This window comes from Gopherus evgoodei, chromosome 5 (genome assembly GCF_007399415.2).
Source record: "Gopherus evgoodei ecotype Sinaloan lineage chromosome 5, rGopEvg1_v1.p, whole genome shotgun sequence".
NCBI lineage: Eukaryota > Metazoa > Chordata > Testudines > Testudinidae > Gopherus > Gopherus evgoodei.
The window spans coordinates 142891875-142914805 of record NC_044326.1 but is presented as its reverse complement, the minus strand read 5'-3'; the positions used below and the strand labels follow the sequence as shown (position 1 = coordinate 142914805).

Genomic DNA, 22931 nt, shown 5'->3' with positions numbered 1-22931 from the left:
TGGCTCAGAGAAAGCAAGTGAGGGATTGACTCTAACCCAGCGACTGGGGCCCTCAACTTGAAGATGCCAGAGCCTGGTTGAAGTCCCTTCTCCTAAGCAGACAGAGCAGGGATTTGAATTTGGATCTTCCCTCTCCCCAGGAAACACCCTGCCCACCTGACTCCTGGGACACATCCCCACTCATCCTGTCTGGGTGAGATCGGAGCACACCTACCAGAGTCGGTCCCTCACAGGAGAAAGGCAGGGAATTGCCTGGCTGGAGCATCCTGCTGGGGCAGCATCAGGACTTAGGCACACACAAGGCTGCCCACCAGGCGAACCTTAGGTGTCTGTGGGCATTGAGATGGCAGCTGAGCAGGGCTTTTGAGAACATCAGTGGCACCTAAATATTGAAAGAGGCAGTTAGGTGTCCACATCCCTTTGTGAATCCAGCCCAGAAACCTGTGTCATAGGGTGACCTGGTCCTTCGGGGGGGGTGTGGGGAGGTGGGAGCTAAGCTCAGCCCGCCTTCCAGGCACGTGATGGGTTTGGACTTGGGGCTGGTGACTAGGCATCATGCGATGGTAGCCCCAGGCAAAGCTTCCCATGAGAGGGGGCTCAAGAGCCCAGGAAGGCCCTTGGAGAGCTCTTTGGAGCAGGGTTGGCAGCACTCCCCTGCGCAGAGAGCTGTGGGGGCTGAAAGAAAGAACTGGGGCTGTCCTGATACAAAGGTAAAGGGGAATGTACAGGCAAGCCAGAGTCAGAGCAGACTGGGGAAGGGGCTCTCCAGGCTTCCCAGAGAGAGGGGCTGGTAAAAGTGCCAGGCCATGAGGGGCAGAAGCTCCAGAATGGGAGCATTGGAGGGAAGCATTCAGGCAGAACAAGCTGGCTCTGGGAAAACGGGTACTGAAAAGCCGACAGCAAAGAGGGACTTGGACACTTGCCCTTATTTATTAAGGGGGAGGGGAAGTCTCTCTTCTATCGCCCTGATTTGCTCAGTGCAAGGCCCTGGTAAGGCACCTCCTATCAATCCAGGGAAGGCCCAGCATGAAGTTGCCAGTGTCTGTTTTGTTTAGCTGACCTGGGGTGTTTTAATACCATCTCCTGGAAGGGATATTTGACTTGCCCAAGCATCTGGGACATGATTTGAAAGCCTGAGAGCAGGGAAGTTGAGGCAGCTAGGGGCAAAGGTGCTGAATGAGGTGAGATCATGTTGCTCACAGTTTTCATAGAGATTTCTAAATATTAGCTGTGCTGGCCCACAGCTGGGTGGGGTAGGTGGGGTAGGTTTGGGAGTATGGCAACAAAAGTGAGAGGGAAGAACTATTGCAGTGTCAGACCAACAGGCCTGAGTGCAATGTAAGCTTTTCTCCCTGACAGGCTGGAGTGGAATCTCTGCTATTTCCTAACTGGCTGACATGCATTCCTTTCCTATCTCAAAGAGGACCCAATATGGCAGCTGTCATGAATGCTAAATATTTATTCCCCCCAGTGCTCTGAATACCAGCCCTTCAAAGAGCTGTGGAATTGCTCGGCCCAGCACTGGGATGTGTCACATCACCATGGAGAGTAGCAAAGGCTAGACATTCACGCAGGAGCAGAGTTACAGTGCAAGTAGCTAGAGTCCTAGCATCCTAGGCCCTTGTATTTAAAGCAATATCACACTTATCCTTGCTGGAGTTGGTCTAACTGATGCAGTGATGTCTGAGTCACTAGAGAAGAGAGAAAAGCAGCAGGTTATTTTTAGCGGGGAGGGGAGGTTTAAGAACTGATGCCAAGGAGAATCACTTAACATCCTGCATTCAGCTTCCAAACAATGAGCATGAATACAGCCCATAAAGGGGGCAATATTTAAAGGGCACTGCATGGCACACTCAACACCAGAGCCAGAAGGTGACTGAGCATCAGCATTCCAGCATCTAACGACAGCTGCCCTACCGCTTAGCGGATTGTTCAGCCTTGACTTAGGCCTTGGCTACACTGGAGAGTTGCAGCGCTGTTAGTGGCTTTATAGCGCTGTAACTCCCTCCCTGTCCACACCGGCAAGGCACATACAGCGCTGTATCTCCCTGGCTACAGCGCTGCTTGTACCCACCTCCACAAGAGGAATAAAGAGTATAGTGCTGCTGCTGCAGCGCTGGGGTGCCAATGTAAACAGGGAATAATCCTACTACGCTGTAACTGACCTCCGGAACCTTCCCATAATCCTTTTAAGTAAAGATAACACTCTTTGTTTTGTTGTGAACTCCAGGCTCCCAAAGCTGCCTATCAAAAAACCAAACCCAGCTCCTGTTTGCTGTGAATGAGCAGCGGCAGGCAGGGGGCTCGCTTTGGAACGCCCACAGCTAGCTTTTGCTTGAAGAGAGAGGGAGGGAGGGGGCTTGAGGAGAGAAGCGGCACGGCATGCAGGAGGGAGGGAGCGGGGGTCTGTTTCAGGGAGGCTGCTTATCAGCTGCTGTTTGCTTTAAGTGAGTGAGAGTGGGGTAGGGCAGGGGGTCGGAACTTGCAAGGCAGCTGCTGACAGAGGGTTGGCTCCAAAAATCCACTCTCTCTGTCTCCCCCACGCTCCCTGTCACACTCCACCCCACCCCTCTCTTTTGAAAAGCATGTTGCAACCACTTGAAAGGGGGATAGCTGCCCATAATGCACCACTCCCAGATGCTGCAGATGTGGCCACAACAGTGCGCTGGCAGCTGTCAATGTGGCCACACTGCAGCGCTTTCCCTACACAGCTGTATGAAGACAGCTTTAACTCCCAGCGCTGCATAGCTGCAAGTGTAGCCAAACCCTTAGGCTCTCTGCCCAGGACACAGGGAGCATCACAGCGCCCAAGAATGGGATCCACAAAAGCAGTATGCTGAGCAGGGGAGCTGCCCAACCTACCCAGTAGAATAGAGTGAGGAGAAGGGAAGTGGTCTAAGCCCCATCCTCTTAGCCACCTTCTTCTGCTTGGGATTCACGGCTGCAAACCCTCTGCTGAAGCCAGGCGCCCAAGCCAAAAAACCAAGGTGTTGGTAGCAGTGCCAGCCCCCCTTATGCCCAATAGCCCACTAGGTAGAGAACTCAGTCCAGGATGGGAGAGATTGTGATGGGGCAGCGTGCTGCACCCCCACCTCTTCTACAACACAGGCCACACAGAGACCTTGCTTGTAACCTCCTGCACAGTGTATTTACAGTGTTTTAACCCCTCCACAATACACAGCAGTATCTCTGCACATTTACACACCACATCTCAACTTTCTCTCCCCTTCGCCAAAATGAAATGAGGGGGAGGTGAACAGCCGAGCTCCATCCTCTTTCAACCCCCCCCTTTCAGATAGTTGAAAGCTGCTATCAACCCCCCTCCCCCACTGTTCTCTTCTGCAGACTAAATAAGCCCCAGTTCCCTCAGCCTCTCCATGTGCCCTCCACTGGACTCTCTCCAATTTGTAGTGAGGGGCCCAAAACTGGACACCATACTCCAGATGTGGCCTCACCAGAGCCAAATAGAGGGGAATAATCACTTCCCTCCATCTATTGGCAATGCTCCTACTAATGCAGCCCAAAATGCCGTTAGCTTTCTTGGCAACAAGGACACACTGCTGGCTCATATCCAGCTTCTTGTCCATTGTAATCCCCAGGTCCTTTTCTGCAGAACTGCTGCTTAGCCAGTAGGTCCCTAGTCTGTAACAGTGAATGGGATTCTTCCATCCTAAGTGCAGGACTCTGCACTTGTCCTTGTTGAACCTCATCAGATTTCTTTTGGCGCAATCCTCCAATTTGTCTAGGTCACTCTGGACCCATCCCTATCCCTATCCTCCAGTGTATCCACTTCTCCCCCCAGTGTAGCGTCAGCCACAAATTTGCTGAGGGTGCTTAAGAACATAATAGTGCCCATACTGGATCAGACCAGTGGTCTATCTAGCCTAGTATCCTGTCTTCTGATACTGCCAGGTGCTTTCAAGAGAATGAACAGAACATGGAAATTGGAAGTGATCCATTCCCTGTTGTCTAGTCCAGCTTCTGGTAGTTGGAGGTTTAGGGATATCTGGAGCATAGGGTTATATCCCTGACCATCTTGGCTAATAGTCATTGATGGGCCTATCTTCTATGAACCTATCTAATTCTTTTTTGAACCCAGTTATAATTTTGGCCTTCACAGCATCCCCTGGCAATGAGTTCCATTGATTGACTATGCGCTGTGTGAAGTGGATGTCCCCCTAGTTCTTCTGTTATGTGAAGTCGAAAACAACACTTCCTTACTCACTTTCTCCAAGCCATTCATGATTTTATAGACCCTCTATCATCTTAGTTGTTTCTTTTCTAAGCTAAACAGTCTCTGTCTTTTTAATACCGCCACATGTAGAAACTGTTCCACACCCCTAATCATTTTTGTTGCATTTCTCTACACCTCTTCAGATTCTAATGTACTTTTTTTTAGATGGGGCGACCAGAACTGCACATCGTATTCAAAGTGTGGGTGTACCATGGATTTATATAGTAGCTGTATGATATTTTCTGTTTTATTATTTATCCCTTTCCTATAGTCGCTTTTCGGACTGCCCGCTGCACATTGAGCAACGGTTTACAGAGAACTAGCTACTGACTCCAAGATCTCTTTCTTGAGTGGTAACAAATAATTTACACCTCATCATTTTGTATGTACAGTTGGGATTATGTTTTCCAATGTGCATTACTTTGAATTTTATCAACACTGAATTTCATCTGCCATTCTGTCACCCAGTGCCTCAGTTTTGTGAGACTCCTTTGTAACTCTTCACAGTCTGTTTTGGACTTAACTATCATGAGTAATTGTCTATCATCTGCAAACTTTGCCACTTCACTTTTCATCCCCTTTTCCGGATCATTTATAGCACAGGTCCCAGGATAGATCCTTGGAGAACCCCATTATTGCTTTCTCTCTCCATTATGAAAACTGATCATTTATTTCTATTTTTTGTTTCCTATCTTTTAATCAGTTTCTGATCCAAGAGAGGACCTTGAGAGCTTACTTTTTTTAAGAGCCTTTGGTGAGGGACCTTGTCAAAGACTTTCTGAAAGTCCAAGTGCACTATATCCACTGGATCACCCTTGTCCACTTTTGTTGATGCCCTCAAAGCATTCTAATAGATTGGTGAGGCATGATTTCCCTTTTAAAAAGCTGTGTTGACTCTTCCTCAATATATCAGGGCCATCTAAGTCTGATAATTCTGTTCTTTCTAGCCATAGAGATTTTATGAGACAGTTTGATTTATTTAAGATTTGTAATTTATTTGACTCTATCCTTTCTGTCACACAGTATGCCACTCCCCCACGAGCACAAACTACTCTGTCATTCCTATATATTTTGTACCCTGGTATTACCACATACTATTGATTATTATCATTCCACCAAGTTTCTGTTATGCCTGTTATGTCAACATCCTCATTTATTGCCAGGCATGCTAGTTCACTCTAGTATTTAGACATCTAACGTTTGTATATAAGCACTTGTACAGTTTGTCAATATTCAGTTGCTTTCCTTCATAGCTCATATTTAAATGGGACGCTTTTACACTTGACTGTTTCTCACTAGCTTCTTCCTGTACTTTATCAGCTTCTTTCCTATCCTCTTTACTAGTACCCCATTTAATAACTGCTTTGCTAAGGGGTGCTATTATCAATGGCTATTAGCCAGGATGGGCAGGGATGGGGTCCCTAGGCTCTGTTTGCCAGAAGATGGGAACTGGCGACAGGGGCTGGATCACTTGAGGATTACCTGTTCTGTTCAATCCCTCTGGGGCTCCTGGCACTGGCCACTGTCAGAGGACAGGATACTGGGCTAGATGGACCTTCGGTCTGACCCAGTATAGCCGTTCTTATGTTCCCTAAATATGTGCTCCTCCCCACCTATTGGCATTCCTTATGGGATTTTCAGTCCATAAAGCAAAGAACAGATTACACTTCAGCATATACACATTGTCACAGACTCACAGATCGTGCCCACTCATGGCCCCATGTGGTCCGTGAGGGGTGCCTCTTCCAGTGTGACAGCCCTTCTTGGGGGTTCACTCTCTCTTGGGGTCAGGCCTCTCCACCTCCTGGAGCCGCACCTCTCTGAGCCTTAGCACATCCGTCTCTCGCCGTGGGCCCCCAATCAAAGGGGTTGATGCAACTCTGTTCTCTAGACCAGAGCAACTCTCAGCCAGCCTAAAACAGGAGGGTTTATTGAGAGTTGAACCCAGCACAGGAAACTCTCAGGGCCTCAGGCCTAGCCTCCCTCAGCACAGCACATCCCAGTCCCCCTGCAGCCAGGTGGGATCTGCTTGCTCCCCATCTCCAGCCCAGAGAACCCCTGCTTCCCAGTTGGGCCTCCGATATCCCCGGCCCCAAGCCCCGCCTCTGTCCATTGTCTTCTCTCCAGGTAAACAGGGTCATAAACAGGAAGGCCTGAGTCTCCTCTCCTCTGGTCGGAACAGGCTGGTCAGGTCACTGGGGTCCTCTCTTCGCAGCCCATTGTCCTCCCACTGGCCAAAACCGGCTGTGACTCCTGAGCTGGGTGTCCTGGTCCCCAGATCACATCATGATCACTGGGGTCTCCATCCTCCACGCCATCAGCTGGGATCTCAAGTTCCCTCTCCAGTCCTCTGTAACAATAAACTCCCTCGCCCCTCACCTCATTAAACCTGTAAAACCTGGAGACAAGGAGTCCCCCTCTCTCTACATGCAACCCACTGGAAAACACAGAAAACCCAAGAAAAACCCCCCACTTTGTCACACACATCCCTTTTATCTGTTACAGTAGCAATATGTGAATAATATCCTTCATTTACAAAGTAATCCAAGTGTAAATCTATCCTAAGTATTATTTAACTGTTTCAGAAAAGTATGAGAATAGAGCTGGTTGACTGACTGATTTTTTTTCAGTTCAGTGGCCAAACTGAAAAAAACAGAAAAATGTTTTGTTTCGTGTCAACTCAAAATGATAATTTTTCAATATTTCCTCACCCTAAAAGAATTTTTTTTTGTTTTGGGTCAAACAAAACATTTAGTTCAACTCAAAATAGAATATTTCGTTTCATTTTGGGAGCTTTTTACACTTTGGGGGGAAATTAGCTAAATTTTTAAACAAATCATCATTTTGAAACAAAAAATCAAAATGTTTCACTTCAGCATGTTCAGATTATATTTTCCTTTTTTTTCCAGCCAAAACTATTCACTGAGTTCAACCCAAATTTGCAAATAGTTTCAGTCAACCTGAAACTGCATTTTTTGATGAACAAACTATTTGCGAGAAAAAATTCACCCCGCTCTAACAGTGAAAGGAAATCTCTTACGAAAAACATCAGAAAGGATTTCTGCATTGGATTGTAGGTGCCTCCTGGTGAAGCGAAAGGCATATCTTTGCAGACCATGGTGGTTCAGGACCCACACATGAAGATGAAACTAAAACATGTTATATAAGGGCAATGTGGCGTTTGATGAGCTACAGCATCATGGACGAAATCCTCTCATAGGGTGCCACTTTGAAGAAAAGGAACTTAGGGCATGGGGAGCATAATACAGCCCTAATAGTGCAAAGAGATACTCTGAGTTTCTTTTATTTTTGGACACATTTTTATTTGAGAATTTGGGTAGAGACACAGTGTATTTAAAAGCAGCAGCAGTTGAATCACGGAGGGCTTTTGCCTAGATCTCCCACCTCTTCTTTATTCAAACTCCCCCAAGCACACAGTCTATCTACAACAGGGTCTCAAACTCCCAGCCCGCGGACATCTGCAGCTCACGAACCTCCCCAATGTGGCCTGCGGGGCTCCCAGTAGTTTTGGGACCGGGTCTCTCCCTTGGCCCCACCTGCCGCCCCTGGATGCTCCCCACTCAGGGGTCCCAGCAGCTGAGAGGCATCTGCCTGCTTGCTGCAGTGTCTGCCGGACCCTCCCTGCAGCCCAGGGCCTGCACCCCCTTCCCACTCACCCAAGTCCCCAAACTCCCTCCCAGAGCCTGCACCTCATCCCACCAGAGCCAGATTAACCTTTTGTGGGCCCAGCGCCCAACATATTTGTGGGCCCCCCTGGGGGCAATGGAGCATGGTGCAGGGGATTGGTCCCTAGAGAGAGCGGCTGGCCTGGGGCACCATAGTGCCCAGTGTGAGGGCACTGTTTACAAACCTGCAGTTGCCAGATACACAGTGGCCTGCCCAGCCCTTTGCTGCCACGCACAGACCCCCCACCCACCCACCCAACACTGGAACAGCCCTCCAATTCCCTATGGCCAAAGCTTCCTAGGACCCACTATGCCCAGCGCCCCTGCCCCCCAGACCCTGCCACAAATACACAACGCCCTGCATAACACCACCCCTGTCAGCACCCCCACACCCCCACCACAGCTGCACAGAACTCCCACTCCCTAGTACCCCAGCACACACAGATCCCCCCTCACCGCCTAGCACCTCCACCCCAGTCCCTCCTGACACACCCTCTCCCATGCCCTGCCTCCCAGCAGCAGTCACTGGCCCTGCTGGAGGTGACTGTCGGCTGGGCTGAGCCGCCAGTGCAGGTCCTGAGGCAGGGAATCGCTCTGGCCCCTCGGGACTAGTGTGATCAGCCAGGACAGGGCCTGTCCCAGCCAGCCTCCCTAAGGATCCACTTGCCTGGAGGGGCCCAGCCAAGCCCCCCATACTGTTCCCCCCCAACTGGCTGAGACTGGCCAGGATTCTGCACCAGTCCCAGACAGCTCAGCCCCAGGGAGACAGGTGGGACCCCACAGGTGGTGGGAAGCAGAGACTGCCCGGAGCCGGAGGTTCACTGGGGTCTGGCCAGGGGGCAGAGAGAAGCCGGAGGGTGGGGCCAGGGGATGAAGAGGAGCCCTCGGCGGGCAGGGCAAGAGGAGCAAGTGGTGGGCAGAGTGGGGGGAACCAGCAGCCTGGTGGGGTCTCAGGGAGCACTGCAAGCAGAGGAGGCTGGGGCCCCTTCTGAGCATGGGCCCAGCTCCACGGTTCTACTGGTGCCATTGTAAACCTGGCTCTGATCCCCACACCTCCTCCCAGAGCCTGAGCCCCATCCCTACACAACCTCTCAGCCCCCAAACTCCCTCCCAGAGCCTGTGCCCCCATCTCTACAGCCCCTCCCATCCCCACACTCCCTCCCAAACCCTGTGCCCCATCTCTACACCCCCTCCCATCCCCACACTCCCTCCCAGAGTCTGTGCCCCATCCCCACACATTATCCCAGCGCCCAACTCCCTCCCAGAGCCTGCACCCCCACCCCCTCCCCACATACCCTTTCCTGCCCCCAAACTCCTTCCCAGAGCCTGTGCCCCCATCTCTACAGCCCCTCCCATCCCCACACTCCCTCCCAGACCCTGTGCCCCATCCCCACACAACATCCCAGCCCCCAAACTCCCTCCCAGAGCCTGTGCCCCCATCTCTACACCCCCTCCCATCCCCACACTCCCTCCCAGAGCCTGTGCCCCATCCCCACACAACATCCCAGCCCCCAAACTCCCTACCAGAGCCTGTGCCCCCATCTCTACACCCCCTCCCATCCCCAAACTCCCTCCCAGAGCCTGTGCTCCCATCTCTACAGCCCCTCCCATCCCCACACTCCCTCCCAGAGCCTGTGCCCCATCCCCACACAACCTCCCAGCCCACAAACTCCCTCCCAGAGCCTGTGCCCCCATCTCTACACCCCTTCCCATCCCCACACTCCCTCCCAGAGCCTGTGCCCCATCCCCACACAACATCCCAGCCCCCAAACTCCCTCCCAGAGCCTGTGCCCCCATCTCCACACCCCTTCCCATCCCCACACTCCCTCCCAGAGCCTGTGCCCCATCCCCACACAACATCCCAGCCCCCAAACTCCCTACCAGAGCCTGCACCCCCACTCCCTCCCCACATACCCCTTCCTCCCCCCAAACTCCCTCCCAGAGCCTGTGCCCCCATCTCTACAGCCCCTCCCATCCCCACACTCCCTCCCAGAGCCTGTGCCCCATCCCCACACAACATCCCAGCCCCCAAACTCCTTCCCAGAGCCTGTGCCCCCATCTCTACACCCTCGCCCATCCCCACACTCCCTCCCAGAGCCTGTGCCTCATCCCACACAACATCCCAGCCTCCAAACTCCCTCCCAGAGCCTGCACCCCCACCCCCTCCCCACATACCCCTTCCTGCCCCCAAACTCCCTCCCAGAGCCTGTGCCTCCATCTCTACATCCCCTCCCATCCCCACACTCCCTCCCAGAGCCTGTGCCCCATCCCCACACAACCTCCCAGCCCACAAACTCCCTCTCAGAGCCTGCACCCCCACCCCCTCCCCACATACCCCTTCCTGCACCCAAACTCCCTCCCAGAGCCTGTGCCCCCATCTCTACACCCTCTCCCATACCCACACTCCCTCCCAGAGCCTGTGCCCCATCCCCACACAACATCCCAGCCCCCAAACTCCCTACCAGAGCCTGCACCCCCACCCCCTCCCCACATACCCCTTCCTGCCCCCAAACTCCCTCCCAGATCCTGTGCCCCCATCTCTACAGCCCCTCCCATCCCCACACTCCCTCCCAGACCATGTGCCCATCCCACACAACATCCCAGCCCCCAAACTCCCTCCCAGAGCCTGTGCCCCCATCTCTACACCCCCTCCCATCCCCACACTCCCTCCCAGACCCTGTGCCCCATCCCCACACAACATCCCAGCCCCCAAACTCCCTCCCAGAGCCTGCACCCCCACCCCCTCCCCACATACCCCTTCCTGCCCCCAACTCCCTCCCAGAGCCTGTGCCCCATCTCTACACCCCCCCATACCCACACTCCCTCCCAGAGCCTGTGCCCCATCCCCACACAATATCCCAGCCCCCAAACTCCCTCCCAGAGCCTGCACCCCCACCCCCTCCCCACATACCCCTTCCTGCCCCCAAACTCCCTCCCAGAGCCTGTGCCCCCATCTCTACACCCCCTCCCATCCCCAAACTCCCTCCCAGAGCCTGTGCTCCCATCTCTACAGCCCCTCCCATCCCCACACTCCCTCCCAGAGCCTGTGCCCCATCCCCACACAACCTCCCAGCCCACAAACTCCCTCCCAGAGCCTGTGCCCCCATCTCTACACCCCTTCCCATCCCCACACTCCCTCCCAGAGCCTGTGCCCCATCCCCACACAACATCCCAGCCCCCAAACTCCCTCCCAGAGCCTGTGCCCCATCTCCACACCCCTTCCCATCCCCACACTCCCTCCCAGAGCCTGTGCCCCATCCCCACACAACATCCCAGCCCCCAAACTCCCTACCAGAGCCTGCACCCCCACTCCCTCCCCACATACCCCTTCCTCCCCCCAAACTCCCTCCCAGAGCCTGTGCCCCCATCTCTACAGCCCCTCCCATCCCCACACTCCCTCCCAGAGCCTGTGCCCCATCCCCACACAACATCCCAGCCCCCAAACTCCTTCCCAGAGCCTGTGCCCCCATCTCTACACCCTCGCCCATCCCCACACTCCCTCCCAGAGCCTGTGCCTCATCCCACACAACATCCCAGCCTCCAAACTCCCTCCCAGAGCCTGCACCCCCACCCCCTCCCCACATACCCCTTCCTGCCCCCAAACTCCCTCCCAGAGCCTGTGCCTCCATCTCTACATCCCCTCCCATCCCCACACTCCCTCCCAGAGCCTGTGCCCCATCCCCACACAACCTCCCAGCCCACAAACTCCCTCTCAGAGCCTGCACCCCCACCCCCTCCCCACATACCCCTTCCTGCACCCAAACTCCCTCCCAGAGCCTGTGCCCCCATCTCTACACCCTCTCCCATACCCACACTCCCTCCCAGAGCCTGTGCCCCATCCCCACACAACATCCCAGCCCCCAAACTCCCTACCAGAGCCTGCACCCCCACCCCCTCCCCACATACCCCTTCCTGCCCCCAAACTCCCTCCCAGATCCTGTGCCCCCATCTCTACAGCCCCTCCCATCCCCACACTCCCTCCCAGACCATGTGCCCATCCCACACAACATCCCAGCCCCCAAACTCCCTCCCAGAGCCTGTGCCCCCATCTCTACACCCCCTCCCATCCCCACACTCCCTCCCAGACCCTGTGCCCCATCCCCACACAACATCCCAGCCCCCAAACTCCCTCCCAGAGCCTGCACCCCCACCCCCTCCCCACATACCCCTTCCTGCCCCCAAACTCCCTCCCAGAGCCTGTGCCCCATCTCTACACCCCCCCATACCCACACTCCCTCCCAGAGCCTGTGCCCCATCCCCACACAATATCCCAGCCCCCAAACTCCCTCCCAGAGCCTGCACCCCCACCCCCTCCCCACATACCCCTTCCTGCCCCCAAACTCCCTCCCAGAGCCTGTGCCCCCATCTCTACATCCCCTCCCATCCCCACACTCCCTCCCAGAGCCTGTGCCCCATCCCCACACAATATCCCAGCCCCCAAACTCCCTCCCAGAGCCTGCACCCCCACCCCCTCCCCACATACCCCCTCCTGCCCCCAAACTCCCTCCCAGAGCCTGTGCCCCCATCTCTACATCATCTCCCATCCCCACACTCCCTCCCAGAGCCTGTGCCCCATCCCCACACAACATCCCAGCCCCCAACTCCCTCCCAGAGCCTGCACCCCCACCCCCTCCCCACATACCCCTTCCTGCAACCAAACTCCCTCCCAGAGCCTGTGCCCCCATCTCTACAGCCCCTCCCATCCCCACACTCCCTCCCAGACCCTGTGCCCCATCCCCACACAACATCCCAGCCCCCAAACTCCCTCCCAGAGCCTGCACCCCCGCCCCCTCCCCACATACCCCTTCCTGCCCCCAAACTCCCTCTCAGAGCCTGTGCCCCCATCTCTACACCCCCCCATACCCACACTCCCTCCCAGAGCCTGTGCCCCATCCCACACAACATCCCAGCCCCCAAACTCCCTCCCAGAGCCTGCACCCCCACCCCCTCCCCACATACCCCTTCCTGCCCCCAAACTCCCTCCCAGAGCCTGTGCCCCCATCTCTACATCCCCTCCCATCCCCACACTCCCTCCCAGAGCCTGTGCCCCATCCTCACACAACATCTCAGCCCCCAAACTCCCTCTCAGAGCCTGCACCCCCACCCCCTCCCCACATACCCCTTCCTGCCCCCAAACTCCCTCCCAGATCCTGTGCCCCCATCTCTACACCCCCTGTCATCCCCACACTCCCTCCCAGATCCTGCACCCCCTTCCCACACACCACCTCCCAGCCCCCAAACTCCCTACCAGAGCCTGTGCCCTCACCCCCTCCCCACATACCCCTTCCTGCCCCCAAACTCCCTCCCAGAGCCTGTGCCCCCATCTCTACACCCCCCCATACCCACACTCCCTCCCAGAGCCTGTGCCCCATCCCACACAACATCCCAGCCCCCAAACTCCCTCCCAGAGCCTGCACCCCCACCCCCTCCCCACATACCCCTTCCTGCCCCCAAACTCCCTCCCAGAGCTTGTGCCCCCATCTCTACATCCCCTCCCATCCCCACACTCCCTCCCAGAGCCTGTGCCCCATCTCTACACCCCCTCCCATCCCCACACTCCCTCCCAGAGCCTGTGCCCCATCCTCACACAACATCTCAGCCCCCAAACTCCCTCTCAGAGCCTGCACCCCCACCCCCTCCCCACATACCCCTTCCTGCCCCCAAACTCCCTCCCAGAGCCTGTGCCCCCATCTCTACACCCCCTGCCATCCCCACACTCCCTCCCAGATCCTGCACCCCCTTCCCACACAACATCCCAGTCCCCAAACTCCCTACCAGAGACTGCACCCGGTTCCCACACTCCCTCCCAGAGCCTGTACCTCCTCCCTGTTTTGCCCTCCATCACCAATCTCCCCACCAGAGCCTGCATCCTCTCCCCACACACCCCCAGCCCCCCAACTCCCTCCCAGAACCAGGGCTCCTTCCCCTTCCCACACATCCCCTCTCGCCCCCAAACTCCCTCCTAGAGCCTGCACACCCTTCCTCTTCCCACCCCCAAACACCCTCCCATAGCCTGCGCCCCATTCCTACACACCCCCAGCCCCCAAACTCCCTCCCAGAGCCTGCACCCCTCCCCACACCCCCTCCCACTCCCAAACTCCGTCCCAGAGCCTGCGCGCCATCTCCACACACACCCCAAACCCCAAACTCCCTCCCAGAGCCTGCACCAGTCCCCACACACCCTCCCACCCCAAACCTCCTCCCAGAGCCTGCACCCCATTCCCACACACTGCCTCCAAGACCCCAAACTCCCTCCCAGAGCCTGCATCCGGTCCCCACACTCCCTCCCAGAGCCTGCACCCCCTCTCCACACACTTCTCAGCCCCCAAACTCCCTCCCAGAGCCTGCATCAGTCCCTACACACCCTCCCGCCTCAAACCCCCTCCCAGAGCCTGCACCCCCTTCCCACACATCGCCTCCAAGACCCCAAACTCCCTCCCAGAGCCTGCACCCAGTCCCCACACTCCCTCCCGGAGCCTGCACCCCCTCCCCACACACTTCTCAGACCCCAAACTCCCTCCCAGAGCCTGCAACCCCTCCCCACACACCCCAGCTCCCAAACTCCCTCCCAGAGCCTTCACTCCATCCCCACTCTCCCCAGCTCCCAAACTTCCTCCCAGAGCCTTCATCCCTTTCCCACACACTCTCTGCCCCCAAACTCCACCCCAGAGCCTGCACCCCAGACCTCCTCCCCCACCCAAACTCCCTCTCAGAGACCAACCTCTCACTCCTTCTGCACTCAAACTCCCTCCCACAGCCTGCACCCCAATCCCCTACCCCAGACCTCCTCCCCCACCCAAACTCCATCCCAGAGTCTTAGGCAAGTGGGAGGTGGCGTTGTGGGGGGTTGGGTTCTGGGCAGCATGAGTGACATTGGGCCATTGAGAGGATTTGAGGAGAGGGCACTGGACCTAAGGTAAATTGAGTTTGAGACCCCGATCTACAACATGTAATCAAACACACTAGGGAGGGGGACAGCATACAAGACAGCCATGAATTTTCAAAGGATTTAATGAACTTAAGAGCCAGCGGGTTCAGCGCTCAATAGGGTGTGCTAGTTTTTGAAGCCTGCTGGAGCAAACTGCCTTCTTGGCAGACTCCTTTACTAAAAAGGCATCTGGATCAAACTGAGCAAGGTTCGCAGTGAGCCTGAAACAGTGAAAACACAGAAGAAGAATGGGTTAGGAGTATGAATTGTGGCACAGTGATTTCTGAAGACTCCCTCAGTTTTAACAACTGGAGCCTAAGTTCTGAGTCTACAGCTACTAATAATAAGAACTTATGTTCTCAGGAGACCTTCAAACTGCACCCCTTACACTCTGCACAAATCACTAGTGACCTCTCCACCTCTCTCAGCCAAGATTTAATAGTAGTACTAAAATTTCATTATTTTTGCAAAATATATCACAGAACATTTTGTAATACAAGGTGATATATTGCCACAGATAATTAAGGTTGACATGCTGACAGGCCAGGTGCCAGCGCATGCCAGATTCTCAAGGCACTTTCCTTGATTGTGAATATCAAAGATGTTGATTATATTGTTTTCATCTGTCTATATTCCATAGTTTGCTATTATGTTACTTCTACATTATGTATATCCTGTAATCAAAGGTGTGTTCATGTAAGATTGTAATCAGGAGTTAAAACTTCATAAAAACTAATGAAGGATTGTTGTTTGATATTATATTACCTTTTACATCGTGTATATCTCTGTGACTAAACTCATTAGATATAAATGGAACTTTGGAAATGCTAATGAAAGACTTAATGGCTATAACAGGAAATGCTCATTTCAAAGCCAGGGATCATGGAGGAATAAAGACACTTATCAGATTACCTTTTGTGGGGGAAAGCTATAAATATGGCTTCATGGAATGATCCTGCATCTCTGGACTATCTGGATTCCAACAGGGTGGAAAAACTAAGCGAGTGGACAGAAAATCCCAGACTTCTCCTGTGTAACTAATTAATGATCTGGAGGATGGCATGGACTGCACCCTCAGCAAGTTTGCAGATGACACTAAACTGGGAGGAGTGGTAGATATGCTGGAGGGTAAGGATAGGATATAGAGGGACCTAGACAAATTGAAGGATTGGGCCAAAAGAAATCTGATGAGGTTCAAAAAGGACAAATGCAGAGTTGTGCACTTAGGACGGAAGAATCTCATGCACTGCTACAGACTAGGGGCTGAGTGGTTAGGCAGCAGTTCTGCAGAAAAAGGACCTAGGGGTTACAGTGGACGAGAAGTTGGATAGGAGTCAACAGTGTGCCCTTGTTGCCAAAAGGCTAACAGCATTTTGGGGTGTATAAGTAGGGGCATTGCCAGCAGATCGAGGGATGTGATCATTCCCCTTTATTCAGCATTGGAGAGGCCTCATTTGGAGTACTGTGTCCAGTTTTGGGCCCCACACTACAAGAAGGATGTGGAAAAATTGGAAAGAGTCCAGCGGAGGGCAACAAAAATGATTAGGGGGCTGGAGCACATGATTTATGAGGAGAGGATGCAGGAACTGGGATTGTTTAATCTGTAGAAGAGAAGAATGAGGGGGGATTGATAGCTGCTTTCAACTACCTGAAAGGGGGTTCCAAAGAGGATGGATATAGACTGTTCTCAGTGGTACCAGATGACAGAACAAGGAGTGGGGGAGGTTTAAGCTCGATATTAGGAAAACTTTTTCACTAGGAGGGTGGTGAAGCACTGGAATGGGTTACCTAGGGAGGTGGTGGACTCTCCTCCTTAAAGTATGAAATTAATTCGAACTTATTCTATTCGAATTTTCAGAAGCTATTTTATACATTCGGTGTTGCGTGTCCCCAATAAAATGCATGAATTCGGTGGAGTGCGTCCACAGTACCGAGGCTAGCATCGAAAGTCAGAGGGTGCACTGTGGGAAACTATCCCAGAATTCCCACAGTCTCCGTCGCCCATTGGAATTGTGGGTTAAGCTCCCAGTGCATGATGGGGCAAAACATTCTCATGGGTGTTTCTGGGTGTGTGCCATCACTCGCTCCTCCCTCCGTGAAAGCTACGACAGATGCTGTACTGCCAGCAGACGGTGCAGTATGGTGCACCGCCTGTCTCCTGGTACTGAATCCAGCTCGCATGTCCTCTTGTCTTTCTATCTACTCTTTTATCTAACCATTTCCCACCTTTTTTCAGCTACCGTGAACCAAGCAGCACAGCTTCAGCCGCAAACTCTGCTCTCCCACTCTTGCATTGCTAGCTAATTTTTCCGTGTTCTCTGTCATGGGCTCGAGTGCAAGCTACAGAAGGCAACAATTCCCCGCCATTTTTTGGCCATTGTGAATGGAGACACACAGTTTCCACAGCTTTTTCCATGTTGTCGGTCCTGGGCTCCTGTGGAAGCTACAGAAGGCAACAATTCCCTGCCATTTTTCGGCCATTGTGAACTGAGCCGCACAGCTTCCGCCGCAAACTCTGCTCACGCTTCCGCCGCAAACTCTGCTCTCCCGCTCTTGCAGCTCTAGCGAGCGTCCCAACCCTGTGAAAGCTACAGAAGACAACCATTTACCGCCTTTTATTGGCCATCTTGAACTGAACAGGCCTCTTACGTTTCGTGCCCTTTTTCCAGGATTACCTGTGCAGGCCCCATAGCATGGAGCCCGCTCAGATCTTCACTGCAGTTTTGACCATTGTAAATACCTCGCGCATTATCCAGAAGTATGTGCAGTACCTGAAAAACCAGGTGAGGAAGCGACGACAGTGCGATTACTATACTGATGAGGTCATGGACACAGACGTTCCTAGAAGCACGGCATATGGCAATTGGGAGATCATGGTGGCATTGGGCCAGGTTCATGCTGTAGAACGTCAATTCTGGGCCCAGGAAACAAGCACAGACTGGTGGTACCACATAGTGTGGCACGTCTAGGATGATTCCCAGTGGCTGCGAAACTTTCGTATACGTATGGCCACTTTCATGGAACTTTGTGACTTGCTGTCCCCTGCCCTGAAGCACAAATACACCAAAATGAGAGCAGCCCTCACAGTTGAGAAGCAAGTGGCCTTAGCACTGTGGAAGCTTGCAACACCCGACAGCTACCAGTCAGTCGGGAAGCAGTTTGGAGTGGGAAAATCTACTGTAGGGGCTGCTGTGCTGCAAGTAGCCGGTGCAATCATTGACCAGCTGCTATCAAGGGTAGCGACTCTGGGAAATGTGCAGACCATAATGGTTGGCTTTAATGCACTGGGGTTCCCTAACTGCGGTGGGGCAATAGATGGAACACATGTCCCCATCTTGGCCCCAGCACACCATTGTGGCCAGTACATAAACCGCAAGGGGTACTTTTCCATGGTGTTGCAAGCACGGGTGGATCACAAGGGACGTTTCACTGACATCAACGTGGAATGGCCAGGAAAGGTGTATGACACTCGAATCTTCAGGAACAGTTGCAGGAAGGGACTTACTTCCCTGACCGGAAAATAACCATTAAGGATGTTGAAATGCCTATAGCTATCCTCGGGGATCCAGCCTACCCCTTAATGCCATGGCTCATGAAGCTGTACACAGGAACCCTGGACGGTAGTAAAGAGCAGTTCAACTACAGGCTGAGCAAGTGAAGAATGGTGGTAGAATGTGCTTTTGGACATTTGAAAGGGCGCTGGCGCAGTTTACTGATTCAGTTAGATCTCAGCACAACCAATATTCCAACTGTCATTGCTGCTTGCAGTGTGATCCACAATATCTGTGAGAGCAAGGGAAAACGGATTCCCCACTTGCTGCCTGTGCCCTGTCCTCCTCCACGTCTTCGTCCTCCAATGACTCTTCCTCCTCGCTCCGTGGCACTCCCCTCTTGCAGGTGTCCATGGACAGTGGTGGGGCAGTGGTGGCGTCACCCCCCTAATTGCATGGAGCTCACGGTAGAAGCGGAATGTATGGGGCTGTGACCCAGAGCGCCCGTTCGCCTCCCTGGCTTTTTGGTACGCTTGCCTGAGCTCCTTGATTTTTGTACGACACTGCTCTGTGTCCCTGGAGTAGCCTCTTTTTGTCATGGCCCTGGAGACTTTAGCGTATGTATTTCCATTCCTTTTTCTGGAACGTAGTTCTGCCATAACAGACTCACCTCCCCAGCATGCAATGAGAGCCAGTACCTCCCGTTCGGACCATGCTGGGGCTCGTCTGCGATTTGGGACTATGTGATCTCCTGTGATGGTGGACTCTGCATGGTCATCTGTGATGGTGGACTGTGCTGATGGTCACCTGTGCTGATGGTGACCAAACAGGAAACGAAATTTAGAAGTTCCCGGGGCTTTTCCTGCCCACCTGGCTAGTGCATTGGAGTTGAGAGTGTTGTCCAGAGCGGTCACATGGGAGCATTCTGGGATAGCTCCCGGAGGCCAATAATGTTGTATTGCGTCCACAATACCTTTAACCCAGGATTACGATCTCAATTTAAGCACTACTCCACTTGCGAAGGTGGAGTACAGAAATCGGATTAAAGAGCCCTTTAAATCAAAAAACCAGTTTGGTCACGTGGATAGAATCATTTTTTTTTTCGAATTGGGGGTTGATCCTGCTTTGAGCAGGGGGTTGGGTTAGATACCTCCTGAGTTCCCTTCCAACCCTGATATTCTATGATTCGATGATTCTATGATGATTCTATGAACCATGAAAGACTTTTGGAGATTGGCAGATTACTACATCTCTGCTAACATTTGGACTTACAAACTTTGACTCACCTGTTAATATGTTTTACCTACTTTAACCTCCCAATAACTCGTTTCTTTTTCTTAGCTAATAAATCTTTACTTAATTTACTAGAGAACTGGCTACCAGGATTGTTTTTGGCATAAGATCCAGAGTATCCCTTGGTTTGGGGTAAGTGACTTTGAGATTGGGAATAAGCTAATGTGATGTGATTTTTGGTTTCTATAACTTTTTAATCACAATGTTAAGTTTGTCTGGGTGGCAAGATAGGCTCGAGGGTCTAAAGGGACTGTCTGTGACTCCAGGTATAGTGATCCAGGCATCCAGCTTCTGATCCACTGTAACCCCCAGGTCCTTTTCTGAAGAACTGCCGCTTAGCCAGTCGGTCCCCAGCCTGTAACAGTGAATGGGATTCTTTCATCCTAAGTGCAGGACTCTGCACTTGTCCTTTTTGAACCTCATCAGATTTCTTTTGGCCCAGTCCTCCAATTTGTCTAGGTCACTCTGGACCCTATCCCTACCCTTCAGCATATCTACCTCTCCCCATCTTAGTGTTATCTGCGAACTTGCTGAGGGTGCAATTCATCCCATCATGCAGATCATTAATAAAGATGTTGAACAAAACCGGCCCCAGGACCGAGCTCTGGGGCACTCCGCTTGATACCGGCTGACACTGAGCCATTGATCACGAGCTGTTGAGCCTGACGATGTAGCCAGCTTTCTATCCACATTATAGTCAATTCATCCAGCCCATACTTCTCTAACTTGCTGGCAAGAATACTGTGGGAGACCATATCAAAAGCTTTGCTAAAGCCAAGACATATCACTGCCACTGCTTTCCCCACATCCACAGAGCCAGTTATCTCATCATAGAAGGCAATCAGATTGGTCAGGTTCTCCCACTGGTGTAGGTAATCCAGTTGCCTGAGAGGTAGTAGCTAGGTTGACAGAAGTTGTCTTTTGCTTACATAGCACTGTCTATGTGCAGACTTAAGTTTGCTGAGCTATGTTGCTCAGGGGTGTGGATTGTCACACCCCAGAGGAATGTAGCTAGGCTGATCTCTCTAGAGTGACCAGCCCTTAGAGGGTAAGTTCTTTGGGGCAGGGACTGTCTGTCTCTCACTATGTGCTAGGGCAATGTTTTGTGCAGTGGGTCTCTGGTTGTTTTCTAGATGCTACTTAATAGAGACAGCAACAAAAGGTGCCCACTATAACTTAGTGCTGCCCTTGCCTGAGGCAAAGCAGCGTCCCTAAGCCTGACATGAGGAATGAACACTGCTCTCAAAGAAAACCTACAGCACTGCTGAGAAGCAGAGAAGAATTCAACAGATTGAATCACAGAAGCCAGAGAAATCAGAGGATCAGATAGGGAGTAGGGTGAGGGACTTCTATCTCCCTGCCAAACCAGGGAGTATATTTTGAAATGTATTGTCCAGACCAGCTATAAAATTCCCCTTGATGCTACTGAAGCATCTAATTCATCTCACGGTCATGGCACATCTCCTGATATTCCACCTATGTTTTATTTTCTCAGTTTCTTCCCATTACCCCAGCTATGTCCTGCACAGTCACACGGACAAATTCCTCTCCTTCCTTGGTGGTTACACCCCTCAAATTTGCAGAGTATCACATCCTCACTGAGTCACTGCTTAACCAAGTTAAGTATATTTAGCTCTTTTCTCACAAGTCAATCCTCCAGACTTGGATTATATTTATTGCTGTTCTCTAAGCTCCCTCCAGCTTGTCAATGTCTTTCTGGTAATGCTTGGCCAGAATGGAGCAGGAATTTCTACCTACTGTCGCCTCAAACCCATCCCAGCTCTGTCACGATACCTTTGTCTGAGGCCTGAAATTGAATTGGCCTCTTTTGCACCATGGGCCACTGCCAACTCCTATGAGGTGACAGACAGCACGTTAAACTGATCTTTCAGTATTGCTACTTACCAAGTGTCTCCTTCTGATTGAGCTGATGTTTCAGTTCATTTTTCTTAGCTATGTTAGCATGTGTGGGGGGCGGAGGGTGTTTCCAAGCTGAATTACACTTTATTTCTCTGCACATGCCATCTTTTCTCTAGTTTCCTGTCTTATTTCTCTGTCTTGGGTGGTGGTAGCAACTCCTCCTAACTCTTCAGTATCTGTTAATTTCATTAGTGTGTTTATTCCACCATCCAGAAGATGATAGATTAGGATGTTAAATAAGATTAACCCTTGCAAATTCCTTCAGTAACCTGCCTTCCGCAACTAGATACATTGCCCTTTACCATTATTCCTTCACATTTGTTACTGGCTTGTTAAAAATTGAATAATATAACACATCACCAGTTTGTGGTTTCTGCCCTTGTTTTCTGACCATCTGCCCTGAGACAGGCACTCACAGTTGTGAGCCACTCCAGATAAAAGCTACATGAATGAACAAAGACCATTGTATGATACATTAGCCTTACTTTTCTTATCGTATTTACTAACTAATGTGCTAAATTCAGTAATTCAGAGTGGTTTTCCCAGCTCTGCCATCTCAAAAAATTTAAAAGCACTTTTCAACTATATAAACAGTCCAATACACATTCACGAGTTGCTTCTTCCAAAACTAACATGCAAACATGTGTTTAACAGCACAACTAGCTTTTGGGTTTCTACAAGAACTAATTATGCTTAATACATTTCCACATTCTGTACGAAATGGCCATAGACCCAGCTGGTGAAACACAGGAACAATGACAAAGAAAAGTGCTCTCTGCACATCTGAGCAACCTCTCACCTCTTCTTTTAGCAAGTCCCTTTGGTGAGCACATACCTTTTGCACGGCTGGGACAGTTCCTCAATCCTAGGCGTAGTCACTGCGTGCTTTGCTGCCTTTGTCACTGGCCGTTCAGTATCATGGGCAGGCAGATACTCAGGTGACACCACTTTTGCTTTAGCCAACTCTAGTGTCCGAACACTTGCTACTGCTTGCTGGGCAGACCTAGATACCTGTGAGAGGAACCATAGGAGGCACTCCCCTCGAGTTCTGTCCTGAAAGTACAGCTGTTAGATTAAAGCCAAAGGAGCATTCTGCTGTGAAGTGCTGGGCTGAATGTTAGGAAGCCACTGGGCAGCCAGTGCCAATCTGCAGCCAGTGCCATACTCTCCTGTCAGGAGACACCATTTCCCAAAGGGATTTAAGGTGTACCCAGTGCAGCCCAGCATAGCAGCCTAGAGGTAATAAAGGCATGGAACACAGTAGCAAAGTCCACAGCCAAGAGAAAAGGCTGGAGCCTCCTGCCCAGACACCGCCTGGCCACTGCTGTTATTTGATCCTCGGGAAGCAGCTGGGAGTCTACCAAGTCTACTAAGTTATA

The 22931-nt window shown here is 52.4% G+C and overlaps 1 protein-coding gene across 1 annotated transcript in view; it reads right to left on the bottom strand.

Annotated features, from left to right (window-relative positions):
• Positions 1-14954: 14954 nt before the first annotated feature.
• Positions 14955-22931, bottom strand: part of LOC115652711 (testicular haploid expressed gene protein-like) — a 31057-nt gene continuing 23080 nt past the window's right edge. Inside the window, exons 8-9 of the mRNA XM_030565097.1 lie at positions 22388-22563; positions 14955-15069 (exon numbers count right to left, since the gene is read on the bottom strand). Coding sequence (XP_030420957.1) covers positions 14955-15069; positions 22388-22563 — 291 coding nt within the window. The remainder of the gene's footprint in view (positions 15070-22387; positions 22564-22931) is intronic.